Below are 16,909 nucleotides of genomic sequence, written 5' to 3' on the forward strand. Positions count from 1 at the left end.
TTTTTTTGCTTTTCCCCCCTTTTATCGTTGTCATTATTTCGTTTACTACACACACTGCTGTATTATTAGCCAGCTATACCTTTAATACACTTCCAGGGTCGTTTGACGTATTATAACAGTTTGACCTTTAATATAATGCAACCCCCAAGACAAGCGACATTTTATATTCAACTTTATTTTTGCGCGTTTTTCCTCTCTTCCCCTATAGGTATAACCGTGTGTAATAAATAATATCCAATTGAATATCATTATAATATTATGGTCACTTCGATAGTTTATGTTCCTATGTGTGTGTGTGTGTGTGTGACGATCGACAAAACTGCGCGTTAATAGCGCATTAAAAAAACACTATTAAAACGACTTTAAGGACACGTCACGTGTATTTTTATATGTAGGATACTAGTTTTGCCGTGTCTCATCGAGCATATACCGCCAAGACCGCGGACAAGAAATATAATAAGTCTCGGTCGTCGTGACCGTAGGCAGCACCGTACCTACATACATACATACATACATAACAACACTCTCGGTGTACATAGGTAATGACAAAAAAAAAAATATTATAAGCGACTCATATTCCACGTTGAGGAGATATCGCAACGCTTTATACCTACGCCTGCAGATATAGCTCGGTGTCACCTTGGCAACTCCTATAGTATCTAATTAGCCACAAGAGTGTAATAATATTGTGCTCGTGTACTCGTATTTTAGTAGTAATTACACAGCTATAGCATATACAGCTGTATAGGATGTTACATATCGACTGGTTAAATTCGTGTTTACGTTTAAATCCCGGTTCAAAGCGGTCTAGTACAACATATTATTAAAACATCATATTATATTGACCTAATAGAGACACACTTTACACAATCTCTAATAGAATTATATATTGTGTACATCTAGTTTTTTGGCAGCGGCAGTGTGATATATTAGCCAAAACGATTAATATGCATGTATGTATACGAGGCTCGCGTCCTTCACGCATATTTTATAAAGGTATTCATAAAAATAATAATACTGTTTGTGTTGTCCTCTCTACGGCGGTCGTATACGTTTTTTTAACAGCCGGAAACTTGTTAGCGGTCCGACAGTGTCAACACTGTTTAATATATTATGGTGTCTTAGGTATAATAATTATTGGTATATGTCTAATAATAATCGGTCACGACCGACGGTGGCGGTACGACCGACCTTTTGCCATATCTCTTGTATAGTTGTTTGATTTTTTTAGAAGCTGTTATTTACACAATGAAATGTCTTGTGACTAATTTTTTGAATTTTTTTTTTTATTATTCCAGTGGGCTTCTGTAGCGTCGTGGTTTCTGCGGCCGGAGATGGCCGGAGCCAGCGTGCCGCCGATAGTTCCACAACCGCCGCCAATGCCCATCCGGCCTTCCCGGACGTCTTCGGACCCTCCGCAAATGGCTATGCCGCCCACCATTTGTACCGTGAGTATAAATTTATAACATACAACGTCTTATACGGTACCTAAGTACGCCTAGTGACTATCCGAGCTGTGTGCAGATCGCTCAATAGCCAATTAATACACTAATATTTAATAGTTGTGTAGATCAGAGAACAGAGTTGTTGTTATATGAGCATAAATTGTTGGGTTAGGTCAAGTGTGTACATTTTCAACTTGTAGTAATTAATTACCATTCGCAAATCCTTGTCTGCAATAACAATACTGCACACAATACACAATTTTCTTAATATTATAATATATTTTTTCGGAGTAGACCAGTTCTCATTGTAACGCATTTTGGCATAATAAACGAATTACACAATTAATAATATTAACGCATTTCGTGAGCTATGTTCGGTCGGGTTAGGCCGTCACAGAATTCCGGGAGATTTTCCTGTGTTTCTATATAATCAACTATAGTGTAGCAGACACATTAAAACGCACTTGCAGTGAATAGGGATCACGTTTTATTGAATCTACAGGACAATAATATATAATTATTACTGTATGTTGGTCGATTGGGGCTCAGGTTGAAATGTGGATCTATTAGTGGCACAAGTCCCGGTCCCCGGCCGTCACTCGATACAAAATATTTTATTATTATACATGCATAATATATATAATATATATCCCTTATAAAAGGACGTTATACAAAAACGGATAGCTCGGTCCGCGTGCACTCATCCATCAATGGGCTGTGATTTGCATTTGAAGTGAAGATAGACCGATATATATATATAGATAGATAGATATAATATATGTATACACATTACACACACACACACACTGTCGCTCTACAAGGAATAAACGGCAACCCATCCATCTGCCCGCCGCGATATTGACAGCTCAGTCGAGGCTCGTTTTCTTAAATATGTATACATATATAATGCTATGCACAATATTATAACTGTATACACGTCCAAGTACGACTACCGCACACACACACACACACACACACATAGTATTACAATGTCGCGAACCCATAATATATTATAGCTTTGTGCGTGTGGCATCCCTTAGATTTACCGTGATAATGTTGGCAATATTGCCAATACTGCCTTGTGTTGAATGCAGCCCGCCAAGTAAAAATATAATTATAGAATGGCTAAAAACAATTGGCGCTTTTCTCTCTATTGCTCCACACACCATAGCCTGAGTATACCAGGGACAATAACGACAAAAATAATAATAATACCTACCCTGCTGTTGTATATGATATTGATGACTTTAGTGCTGTTTTTCCCTTGCACACATGCAGAAGCGACCGCCGCCACCGTTTTAATGGCCCGTGACAGGCGTCGCGCCCGATCGACTCGATCAATTTCAATTATTATACAAGTAATACATATATAACCCATGGCAGTGTCGCGACTTAACTTCGTGCCTAGCACCGGAACATTTTGTAATTTAAATGAAGGGCGACGTTTTGAGTGTATAATATATATATATAATACACTACTGTATACTCTGAATTGGATTGACAATAGATTAGATTTTTATATCACTTCTTGTAGTATGACACAACTCGGTCGCCCCAAAGTTGACTCCTCTCTCTCTCTTCTGCTTTGCCACCCTTCAACCCACCCCCACCCGCCTCAAGCTACGATTTTTACCTATTGTACATCATAGATAATAATATGAATTTCCTTAAATGTGCTTCCCAACTTAGTCACTAAAAGGATTTCAATTGATACGTACCTATATATATGTATTTGTTTGTAATTATCCTTTTTGCCTTTTGGCAGGACACGTTTACCGTTGTTGCGTTGTCTTTAGACAATTCCAGCTGTGTAAAAGTCGTGATCTTTCATTTTGTAAATAAAAAAAAAAGGTTTTTGCACTTTGACCTTTATTCTGATACACACTGGGGTTTTCTTTTGTGCAAAATAAAGTAGTCTAGTAGAAACGGTGTCACAACGGTCGGAGAGTCTCTTTTTTATGGTTGTAATGGGATTTTTTTCGCGTCAAAGGATATATTGTCCTCTATTCTTCTCTTGTTGTGTGTATATTATATTCTTATACTATGCTCCTCGAGCCGGTGTATACATGCTCGTCGGGTCTGTCTGGGTTAATGTTGTTATAATTATTATTATTATTGGATTCTGCGTGACATATACAATCGTCCTTCGTCATAATAGGTATATATATATATTATATTTTCGTGTCCTTGCGGTTATATTATCTTATAACGTGGCGCTATATCGAGACCGGTGGTGTAGGGGGACCCTTGTCGTATCCTATATGTATATCTATAAAAAAAGCGACTCGGGCAATTATTATCCGTGTGTTCGGTTTATATATATATATATATATATGTTCAACACACGATTTCGATTCCCAATTATGCGGTTACCGCGTGAGTAATATAATTTTTTTTTTATTTTCGATTTACCTTCTTATACCTTAAGTATAATAGGTTAGGTATATAGGTACGATGGGTGTGTGTGTGTGTGTGTGTGTGTACGAAATTGACATTATGACATCGTGTGCGTACGTGGGTATGCCAATGACAGTAACAATTTTGAGTGGACCGGCATCACATTGTGATTAGGTACACCGGTAGGCCTGTGGGCGGTTTTTATACGGACCGGTTCGGCCGAGGCGCACTCACGTGTTATTAGCCCGTCGGTACTTACCTCTATAAATATATATATATAGATATATAATAGTAATAATATGTAATATGCTCGCGAGGACATCGATCGGATAGTGGCTGTGTTATTATGGAGATGAGATGCGCGACCGCCGCCGCTGTAGCACACATAAAAGGTACGTGACTGTCATCTCGGCACTGATTACAGGGTCTGTCACTAGGCTCGATTATATTATATATGTATGCTATATAGGTAGGTACTGTGCAGGTCTCTCTGCCAAAGAGGCGGCGCTCGTATAATATGACTCCCGGGAAAAAATAAAAGACAGAGAGAGAGAGAGTAGAAAAAAAAAAACCTATCTATCTATACACACGATGAAACACCTGCACAACCAATTCCGTATAAATAATAATAATGTAATATATTTTTCTTTGGCCCGCGGTCGAGATCATTATCTCTGGGAGCCTCGACCGAAAAACCCGTCGCCGAAAATCCACTCCCCCCCTCCACTCTACATTTTTGGATATTACATTATAAGCACGCGGTGGACACACGATGCACACCCCTTTTCATTAGTTTCGTATATCCAATATTATAGTATATATAATTGATAGAACGATGTAAATGTATGCAGTATGTGATTCTCATATACATCCTATATTAATAATAATAATAATATATCCGAGTTGGTTGCAAACAAATGGCTAGTTACTAAATTTAATCGATAACCGGTTACAAGTTGCGAAACCGAGTCATATTATAAACTACAAGTTCATAATATAAAGTAATAACATATTATTATTGTTTTCACACACACAACACATTTATCTGTAACATTTCAGATTAGTCCAATGTCATTGCAGCGATGCAATAGTGTTAACCTAACCTTCCTTCACGCTTTAGGCCTGACTGTGGTATTCTTTTGCACTATATAGGGGTACATATAACTAGCCCTAGTTTCTGCGCCAAAATTAACTTGTACATCCGAGTTGACCGTCATCATCATACCGTACATATTATATATATATATATATATATGTACATGCGTATAATATACTGTGTTCATTATAAAACCGCGTATAGCCGGCGTAATGCGCATTAATATACAGCTCCACCGTCGCCGCCGACCCGTGCCCTTTTTCCGGTGCTGCCGTACACACTGTATACATACTGCTATATCTCTATATATACACGACCGAAGGGATTAGGCCCCCGCTTAATATGCACATGATGGCGACCGTTGTACACGTGGAAAAGGGTTCGGCATTAATTCCATCCGGTCCCCGTTGACAGGTCAATATGCGCCCTCGTACCCCTTTCCAAACCTTCTCACCCCCCTCGGCGACCGCACGCCATATACACAGCGGACCGCCGTCCATCTTGCATCATTTCGATTTCTCTATAATAATAATTTATATATATATATAGTTCCGATTTAAACTTCCCCCCCCTCCACCCTTAAACATCCTCTTCGGCGACTATATATATACACGTCCGTTTCCGCATTATATTGTACGGAGGCCGACTACCCCTCCCCCCTCGACTGCAAAACACGGTCATTTGTGTGTGCGTATATAAAATATTATACACGTGAAAATAATAATAATAATAATAATAATAATAATGATAATAGTATGCTAATGCGGCGTTTCGTCCTTCCGGTTGTACCGGGTCGGCGCTGATCACGATTTGTCTTTGAACAGTCGCATAAGATGTATACAGGAATAGAGAAAGGACATAGTCGACAAACCCCCCTCCCCCCTCACACTATCCGAATGTATTCAAATCCCATATCGTTATAATTGAGTATTATAAAGCTGATGTACCTACTAGACAATATGTATAAGCATTGTAGTAGCACAAAAAATGGCGTTTCCTGATCGTTTGGACTCATTTGGACCGTATAAGTCGGCACGTGCACGCGCGTTATCATCTATACTTGAAAGTAATAAAAAAAAAAAATGCCCTCCCCTAACCCGCTATAAGGGCAATTGGAATTTTCTAGAGATTCAATTATTACAACACGAACAACCACCCGAATGATATGATAAGACCTTTTCGAGTACGTCCGCCATTATGTTAGATGTTATTATTATTAAAATGCAAAACAACGCGTGCGGGTCGGCATAAGATTGAGAGAGGTATATATACAAGCAAGCCGAGGGTCCTCCAATCACATCCGTGGTGTACTTTGTACACCGTTAACTATGTGCTCGAGATGTTTATTATATTATATTTATTATTAAAAAAATTGAATGAAAAAATAATTGCCGTTGCCAGACCAACCAGCGTTATAGGGTGAAATGTACGAATAAATAAATAAATATACACTGATATACATACAAAATAAGGGTTGCTTATTATGTTGAAGTTTTGTAACTGAGATTACAGTAAAATAACTGGCCCAACCCGTAATGTATTATGGACGATGAAGTCGCTGTTCGAATGATACACATTAATAAAATATGCATACCGCGTGTATAGTCCTGTTAGATGTGTAGGTACCATAATATATTAAACACTTCGGCGGGGACCTACACTTAACTTGGGTTATTATATGACTTGTGTGAGTTTTGGTCACGCGATGTGACAGGCCCGAACAATATGTGCAATGCTTAATAGCCCAGTAGGTATATTATATTTTAATGTTTTTTTTTTAGTATATAAACATATCGTTATATGACGTACATGCGTTTTAATGCCGTGAGAAAATCACGGAAACGGTCACAAATCAATCCTACACTTAATATAACATAGAAAACTAAGAAATATATAAGTATTCAAAATACACACAAACGACGAGCCAATAATTAACGACTCGAAGAGGACGCGGCCATTATTATTCCATATGGGATTACAGCAAAAAAAAAAAATAATATAATACCTATACATAATAATATACTTCCATCCGCCTACGGTTTATGTTTATTTTAGGAAGGGGGGGGGTCCTCGCCGATGTCCCTTAAGTATATTTTTACAATAGTACTTGGGTACGAATGAAAATTACATAACCGGATCGAATTAGGCCGATTCGCACGTATACACAGCCAAGTAGGTCCATCTATCCTATCCCAAGCACGTGGCCTATAAATTATAATAATATAATATAATAGTCATACCGGCCCGGTGGCATTTTTTCACCCTAGGACTCGGTCGTAGGCGCATAAAATAAAATAACAGGATTATTCGCTTGTAATGATTGCATTTTTGTTTTTTTTTTTGTCGATAAACCGTTGTCCGTGGATTCCTGAACGTCCGAATCTTATACACTTATAATACAAACAAGTCGACCGGGTATAACTGTCCGTTGCAGTTTTGGTTCAGCTAGCTGCCCACCGTTTGTTACAGGCTTCTCCGATTTACCGAAAACGGGTTTACACAGCAAAAAAAAAAAAAATACATATTTGGTCTAACTAAAATAACGATTTCTAGTTGCAATAACTACACATTTAGTTGCGGGCCAACTAATTGTGTATACATAGTTGGGGGAGTGCAAGGCGAAGACGAAGCAAAAGATTGTTGAAATTTCTCAGGTGGGCGCCCCGGTTCCTTGTAGTGTGTATATTATTAAAAACAAAAACCAAAACCCGACCCATTTGTTTTTTTATGTATAGGTACACCTAACACCGTCCAATCCGTACTTACCTACATTCGCGTGCCGGGCTTGTCGTGCGGCTTTGCACAGCCCTCCCCTTAATCTCAGACGTGTTATCGGCACCGTTTTGTAACTACACGTACAACGACAACCCGCAAACAGCACCCCCCCGTCACGGGCGGCGCGCACACACAAACCCATATTACATGTACACATTATATATTGTACACCGTAGGTACTACATTACACTATACTATATGTATTATTATTATCGTTATATTCACCGGTGTCGTGTTGACGTGTAGTACATGGAAATCGCGTGGTGCGTATTACACGCCGGTGCCGAGCAGTTAACGCCTACAAGTCCCCGTCCTACCGTGTCGTGTACCTACCTACCTGTACACGGTGTTTAGTCGGTTGGTTTGTATATGCTGTGTTATGTTTACCCGTACATTTGTGTGTTGGTGAACGGATAAAACGTCTGATAGCGGCGCACAGGAAAGGGGTGAAATAGTGTCAAGCGACCGTCGCCTCGGCGGGGACACAGGGTGGTGTAAATATAAATGGCGCTTAGCTTAGGTACGACCGACGGTGACGACCACCGTTGTGTAGGTGGTACACATAATATAATATACCTACAACACTATATAGGTAATATATATATATATATATAACGGCGCCGGGACACGCTATTCGCGTAAGCAAAGAGAAAAATAAAGTATTTTTTTTAATTTATCGCTCGACCCGAAAAACTAACAGATACGCTAATTCCGGTCGCGTGTAAACCGTTTGTACAAACGACGTCACTCAATTTAAATGGTAACCGGTTCACAAGTTGTAGGTAGGCACTTGTTATTATAAAGCTGGCCAAACAGAATCCGTCTTGGATTGATCTCAAACTCATCTCGGTTTTTTCAACTTGATGTCCATTTTAATGGAACTGGACGACTCGCAGCTATACATTGAAAACATTATTCTCACACTGCGGCGCGGTATATGGGTAATTTTTTTCTATTTTCTATGGCGATTATAACAATATAATAATGATAAAATATTGGAAACGACCGATTCGGTCACGCGGCTACCGCCGACCGACCGACTCGGGACACAGCAGCATTGCGAGGAATAAAAAAATATATATTATAAGAAAAAATGTCACGAAAAGAGACAATAATAAATCAAACAAGCCGCCGTCGGTGCATTATACGCATAAACGCGCAGTCATCGCCTCCTCCTCCGCCTTGCGGTGTTATTACCGCCGACGGACAACAGGCAACAGCTATAGTGTACTTGGACCAACGTTTTTGGCCCAAAGAGCTTCGTCATGTGCGCTCCGATTATTGTACATGTACATATATATATATTATATATATATATATATATAGATTATACAATATAATATAAATGTGTATGGTTGTGCACCGCACCGCGGCCGTTATCAAAGTGCCCGGGCAACGCTTTCAGCAGACCAGGAGGACTGCGAGGGCAACAGAGGCGACCGGCAGCAGCAGCACCACCAGCTATAGCTGGACTACCATCTATACACAACCGTATAATATAATACCGTCCGTTGTATAATAATAATACATATAGTTGAATACACACACACAGATAGGCGAGAAACGGACCAGCAGAAGCTCTACACCGCATGTATATGATGATGTATAATTCTTGTCTTTTCCTTTCGAAGAGATCTCTCTCTCTCTCTCTATCTTTTCTGACAACCGCGGACTGTCTCTCGCGTACGGTCCACACAATAATTATTACAACACATTGTACCTACCTGTATACAGCGTCTCTATTATTATCGTTCGAACCCTTTTTCCGTCCCTCGGCGCGTCCGAAAGCTTTTACACATAATATATCCAAACATAATAATATGCGCACAGCGCCTCCTCGTTGTCTGCCCCTTGAACGCATACATATAGTACGTTCTTTGGCATTGCCAGCACTTGTCGTAGTGGTTATATTATACACCTATATAAATAATAGGTGTAATTGCCGGTGGTGGTCGCGCACACATACCGTGTGTGTCACAAAGAAATATGCCAATCACTCGACTCTATTGGCGTGTCGTCGTGGTCGCACTTGTGCCCGGTAGTCGAGTGGATTCGTTTAAGGCGGTCAACGATACCTATAATAACAAATCGTTATAATACAGTGTACCTTACCTACCTACCTACCTGTACCTATAATGCCACCGCGGTCCACTCGGTACGCCTCCGGGTAAAATGTGTGTCGTTGCCACACAGCGTCGTTTGACCTACCTGCAGAGTACTGTAATGCAATTATTATTATCATTATCATCATTATAATATAGTGTTCTCTGAGTCGAGGTACCCCTTTACGTCGCCATAATACATCAAGATATAGTGACCGCAGAATTAGCCGTGTTCATTATATTTGCATAGGTGTTGAGTTGGATTGAAGCTTGAATTGATCAAAATCTCTGTCATAAAATGAGAAAATAGAAAAAAATGTCAACTTTGTCATGTTTGAGTTTATCCTACACAATGTTTATTATCATTTTCTCTACTTCATATTTGGACTTTGACACAAAAAATTTAAGCCAGTTTTTTCAACACGGCATTGAATGTTTTTTTTTTCGATTATTACAACTGAATTTATTAGCTGACGTTTATGTTACAAATTAATAATTATAATTTTCATTCACTTTCCCTCGTTTTTAATTCATATTTTATATAATTTATTATACCAATGGCCACTCTCGCAGCTTATAGTTATTTTTTTGTTACAATATTACCATGTGATTGCGCAAAATCAAATTATTTTCTTCATCGTGCACGTTCAGCCTGAGCTTAATATGTAAAAATCAAAAAACCAAACACACAAATAGGAGAATCACCGCAGTTTTTGCGAAACCCAAAATCAATTTGATCGTCGCTTTTGGCGGCCGAATCGATTGCATCGTTTTTATATTATACATTTTTCTAATATTCAAAATAGAAATTATACACGTTTAACCTATTTTACAGTGTTCAGATATACGTTGCACAACGTCTAATAATAACATTGCGGTTTTAGAATCAAAAATAATAATACATGTAGTATAGGCGGTAGGCACTTTTATTGTAGTAATATTCCATTGCAATGTTATATACTTACAATTTGTAATTTAAAAAAAAAAATGATTGTTTTAAGCCGTTTGGTGTTTACATTGTCGCAGCTGCTATGTTTACTGGAATGTCGCCAACAAGTATATAATATCATATTATATACGATTAGGAATTATTGTCAAGTCCGGGCATTATAATAATATGATGTAGTATGATCTCTTACGAGCGCTTTAAGATTGTCTATAAGCGGATTTTACATGGAAGCGACGCATCGCAAGTCCAAAACAGTCGGTTTACGAGCTCGGTTGACACACTATTTATTTACTATACATATTTTACTCGCTGTATGTGTAACCAATGGTTGCAATTTGTGAGAAATATGTATACATATTTTTTCTCAACAATTTCCAATCGTTCCGAACGGTCGAAACGCAAATACGACTCGGACGAGTCGCGTTAAAATAGTTAAAACGATTACAAAAATATATTATTATCAATGTCAACGTCCAGTGTGCATATACATGTGAGTATGTCTGTATTACTTTGTCGTAAGCCGCATACAAAGCTTGAACGTCGTCGGTGGTGTTTGGTTTTAAGATTTGCCTTCGACGCACACACGGAAGGGTTAAAAGTCTTGCGCACTTCACCTCACGGCATAAGGGCTATGGACGAGGGGTGGGGGTGGGGGGAGAGCTGGCAAAAGTCAAAATGGCGTAATTATGTTGACCGAAGGGTCGAACCACTTATTGTATTATATATTATTATTATATTGTATGTAGGCTCGGCCAGAGATGAAGTGTTCGGCAAACAACGGGCGGCAGTACTGTATAGTAGCCGTCGAGGGACCGTATTAAATTATTTCAACATAGGAGTATATTTTAGTCGTTTACCCTCACCCCCTCCCCTCTGTCGGTCTGCTTCTCTTCTTAACGTTTAAACCGGAAATGATTCACACGAGTGCGACGTGTCCGACGCACATCGATCGTGTGTGTAGTTATTATGGATAATACGGTATCTATCGTTTGCTAGCCGAAAAAAAAAAAAAAAAAAATACCCTAAGCCCATGCGCCCAAAATTTTAAAGTATAGGGTGGTGGTGAACCGCGGCCAAAAAGGGTTGTGCTTGTTTTTGATGTTTACTTCGATTACGGTCGAAGCCGCGTGTAAACATTGTGTACACACTTACACGACGGCGTCAATTCGCGTGACCGTCGCAATACACATGTAAGTATACACACACATGTACATAATATTTTGAAAATACTAAAACGTATGGCCGAAACGCAGTTAAATTATTTATGTGCACACAAGGCGAACCCGTCATTATATTGTGTCGTATACACGGTTGTTACGCTCACTTTACATGTCACATTATTATAAATAGGTATAGTAATGTATACATATTACTTAAGTTTACACCGGCGGTTCGGGATATACATAGATAATGTTATTAATTACTATATACACATTACCTACTCTTGTCAGGTGTCTTCTCGCTGTCGTCTAATTCTTTAATACACACACACTCCAGACGGCGTGCAATGTAATGGACGTGCAGATGGCAAACGTAAAACCGATTTTTATAGGTTTTTGTTTTTCTATGCTATTATGTTTGTACCTTTACACTGGTAAATAGGTTTTGGGGTTATCTCGCGGGCGCCAACCGCACCGGCGCTATCGTTGACTACTTGGGGAGAAAAAAAACTAGCGCCGTAGAAGAATAGTAGTAGCAAAGCGGGACATATATTGCGGTTTGCAAGTGGTGATAAATTTAAAAGTGATGTTTCCTAGGAAAAACCAAGACCAGTTATCTCGTTTCGATAACAAATTACATTGAAAAAAAAATAACATGAAAAAACGTTATCTAATTACAAAACAAGGGAAATTGACAATTCCTTTTGGATGGAAACTTAAGAATTATTTTCAAATTTGGCCCATAGAGTCGGACGGAGTGAAATATACTAGTGATTTTTTTCTTGAAAATTAAAACTTGGGAGACCGTACATCTATGCAAATATAATTCAAATCTAAGCGCACTATTTCACCTGTACATAGGTGGTCCATCTAAAATTATGGTTAAATTTCTAGTTGGCCCAACTAAACATTTAGTCGGCCCAACTATTTATTTAGTTACTCCAACTAGTACTCAACGATAATTATAAGATTTAGCGCCACTATACAGTTTTTACTAGAAAATAATTATTTCCTTAGGACAATTATTGTTGTTGTTGTAAACGTATACCGACCGAATGGTGTTGTACACCTATCTCGTGCGGATATAATCGCGGATAGTGGCAATATTTTGCGGGAAATCCATCCGGATGTGTGTATATAGAATATAATAACGCTGTCTCGAGTTGATCGCGGTCTCGGAGATAAATTGAAAAATGCGTCATGTATGCGATATAGGGTGTGTGTTGTGTGTCTCACGTCGTTTCGCCAGAGGGTTCATATGTGTATGTATGTGTGTGCACACAGCGATCCAGGAGGAACCTTTGCGTTATATAAACTTGCATAAATCATAGCGGTCCCGTGGGATAGTGCACGCACGGGCTGTGTAGGCTGTGAAGCTCCAGCAAGAGAGAGAGAGAGAGAGAGAGAGAGAGACATCATTTACTTGACACTGACCTCATATTCGCGTCTCGCCCGCTCTCGGCTGTCAGGGCCGCCCCACGAGGGTAATTTTAATCTGTCAAAAAAAAAAAAAAAGGAACGTCGCCCCGGAAATAACCGTTTCGTTTTATATGGCAAATAATATTATTAGGTATTTTTTTTTCTTTCCATAAACGTTATATATTTCAAATAGTCGTCCCCGCCGCCATAATGATCGAGCGCGGCCCGGAAAAATATTATAATATAGTCTGCAAAGTGAACGCATTATTATTATCAACAGGAATACAATATGTGATAAAAATATAAATTTATTACCTCCGAGGATATATGATGTGAAAAAAAAGATGCGCCACGGCAAAAGGAGAACGCGCAATTTAATTTACTCGCTTTGCGGCTGACGTTTGCCTTGACGCGCTCGGCTTTGTCAGGAAATATTATACTTACAAAAAAATACACCACCTCACTTGTATTGTGTTTAATAAATTTCACTTATGTTACGGGTTTTTCAATTTTGAACGCGTCAACCCCGTTGTCATAATCTCATAATATCAATTTGGGGTTGTGTTTTTATATTACCATGGTCTCTTCTCAACGCACCTATACCACCGCCACGGTTATATTTTATAACACACACGGTGTAATAAATAATAATAATAATAGTAATTGATAACAAGGTTCCTATTTATTGTTCGGCAGTTCTATTTTATTGTATAATATAGATTTAAATATAAATATTATCACCCATAGTGTTGATTTTGCCAAAGTCAAACAACCGGCACCGTTGTTGCAGTATATTTTGCACATGTATAATGTATATAGGGCAAGACAAATATTATAAATTTCTTTTTTTAACGCGGATTCTTTCGGTTTATTTATTTATTATTATTTTTTCTTCCAAAAACGGCGTGTCTAATTTAAAACAAACACAAGCTCATCGTCACACGGCTGCTGCTATACTATTGTTGTTCGGGACGGTTGTGCTATTCGAGTGCGCTGTATATGACAGGTGATACTCGTGATGTCGAATTATTATTATTATTGTTATTTAACGATGATGATTTTCGAAAATGAAAAATCGTATTGAGCGGTGGCCCCTAGAAGTTAATATATATTATATACAGATACTTGCACACACGTATATGTATATAAAAAGGGCACAATAGGTTCTCTTATACACACACACACACACATACCAAATGACAATGACCCATCATCTCAGCCTCGGTCTGTATTATTACGACATTAAGGGCCGGCGTGTATAAGAGCCGTTTCGTCATTACTATTATTATTTCAATATTTTTCACACCTATTCCAAAAACCGATCCGTGTACACATGGTGTGTGTGTACAATGACTTTGGGAGACTTCATTAAACGACAGATTGACGTTTGGAACAATAAAGGGCGAATCGGTGAGCGAGAGAGAGACGGAGAGATGACAGAGTTTGTTCAGTTTGTTTTTCGATCCTTTTGTACAGTGTCGTTGGATAAAAAAAATGAAAAAATGAATCGCGACTTGAACGCGGTCGTTCTCACGGTCTTGGCGGTCTTGGGTACTTGGCGACCGGATAAGTTGAAGATTTTTGCTTTTTCTTAGATGTTAAAATTTATTAATTTTTGTTTTTTTTTCGTTTGTTATCACAGGCCATCAGATGCACTGTACCGGGCTGCGTGTGCGATTGTTTCACACCGGGCAAACTACACATTCGGTTTTGCGACGCGTGCGGTCACGGATGGGTCCCACACGGTAAGTGCACTTAAATATACAATATAAACAATATTGATATGATAATAATAGGCACACGCAGCGTTAAGCTGGCTGAAAATCGCCTCTCTCGATATCATTACCCGCATTTGTAACGCGAATTATGACTATATATATTATACACGGGGGATGGGGGTGAGGTCAAACCTGTATACATTTATTATACACAGAACGCAGTTATTGTTATTTTTAGGGTTACCGTCTGAGCGTCTTATGCGCGGACACCCTTTCAAATAGGCGATAGCGCCTATGTAGTCGTTTTCTCCTTACACTCTACTTGGGTTTTTCCCCGGTCCAAGTCGTCCGGCGCGCTGTTTAATAAAACATGTTGTATGTATGTATATGTAGAGGTATACAGCGGCGGCTCCCCCGGGACCGAGCGAAAATCGATTTGACCAAACCGCCACCGACCCTTATATATTATATAGTATGTATATATATATATATAAAACAGAATTTTTGCCGTTGCCAAAGTACGGGGCGCGAATGACCCGCGAATCCGAAATCAATTGTTTTTTTATGTAAGTATATTCAGGCCGGCGGTGGTAATATGCTAAAGGCGCCTCGGGATAACCTCAGTGTCAAAGACGACGGCGGTAAAGGATAGAAGAAAAACGGCTAGCAGCGAGGGTGTGCGCAATTAACCAAATGGAACCCAGTGGAGGATTCCCCACAGTGCGATATTGCATCTATCACCGCATCGGCATAGTGCTCTGGCTGGCTATGTATGGAAATGAGCACAGCCCGCGTTAGCATATCCAACCGCTATATCCTGCCCAAGGATCCGCATAAAAACCGCATAAATATAAGTGTCTTCTCTTTATTTTCATTTTTTTCCCCCCTCGTTTCTTGGCCACCTAAAAAAAAAACTACTACAACCCGGCGATCCTACAAATGACCGCTGCGTAGGCGCCTTTTCCTATACACACACACTCTTGTTTATTTTAGCACAATATATAAATCGTCCGAGGCATTTTATATGTACACATATATACTAAACAGCGTGTCGGAATGGTTACAAATTGAATCTATTATGTTAACAAATACGAAAATAGGTATAACAGGGTCGTTTTGTCGGCGCAATTGCCCTCTATTGGGGGGGGGGGGGCGTCCGTAGTTGCCTCCGTAAGTGGATTGATTCGGACATCGGATATACATATGCATAGGTACCGATGGAATTTGAATATCAATCGGTCGTCTGAATGATTTATAATTTCCCGATCGCGTTTACTAGAGCACAGATGAAATTAAACCAGATATAGATAGTGCATTCAACTGTTCGGCCGTGGCGGGCTAACGCGCGTTTAATAATTATTATTATATTATGCTTTCCGTTGACCGCGTCCGACATATTCTTAAAATGTGTATATTTTCGCACAAGTCAATTACAGTAGAAGAAGAAAACGTCGTTCCCATGATAACATATAGACTCGGGTCGGTCGTCCGGTCTTCTTTACTATATCACACACACACTAACAATATATAGTAATAATCATAATATTATATTAAGAGGTGTGGTCGTTTCGGAAGGTAGATTTTTCGTAAAAGCATGTTTCTCGCGTGTAGCTTGACCACACGAACAAAAGAAATCCACGCACACACACTCTCGACCAATTATTATTCCGTTTCTCGGTTGAGAACAGAGTTTTTTTTTTTTTTTTACTTATTAATTAAAAAAATATCCCACTCGCGCGGTCCAACGCGCAGACATAGCGGGAATTAATTAAAAAAAAAACACAAGAAAAACTTTATTATATATGCATATTATAATTTATACTTGCGGTGTACACCGCAACAACAACT

The 16,909-nt window shown here is 39.1% G+C and overlaps 1 protein-coding gene across 2 annotated transcripts in view; it reads left to right on the plus strand.

Moving 5' to 3' along the window:
* Positions 1 to 16,909, plus strand: part of LOC126846829 (zinc finger protein basonuclin-2-like) — a 65,095-nt gene that overhangs the window by 14,173 nt on the left and 34,013 nt on the right. For both annotated transcript variants that reach the window (XM_050586635.1, XM_050586637.1), the window contains exons 3-4: positions 1,299 to 1,448; positions 14,986 to 15,088. In XM_050586635.1, the coding sequence (XP_050442592.1) occupies positions 1,299 to 1,448; positions 14,986 to 15,088 (253 nt within the window). The remainder of the gene's footprint in view (positions 1 to 1,298; positions 1,449 to 14,985; positions 15,089 to 16,909) is intronic.

This window comes from Adelges cooleyi, unplaced genomic scaffold, assembly GCF_023614345.1.
Source record: "Adelges cooleyi isolate 19-005CV unplaced genomic scaffold, UGA_ACOO_1.1 ACOO_flye_CR_arks_rails_tigmint_CR_PRNA_9, whole genome shotgun sequence".
Taxonomy (NCBI): Eukaryota; Metazoa; Arthropoda; class Insecta; order Hemiptera; family Adelgidae; genus Adelges; species Adelges cooleyi.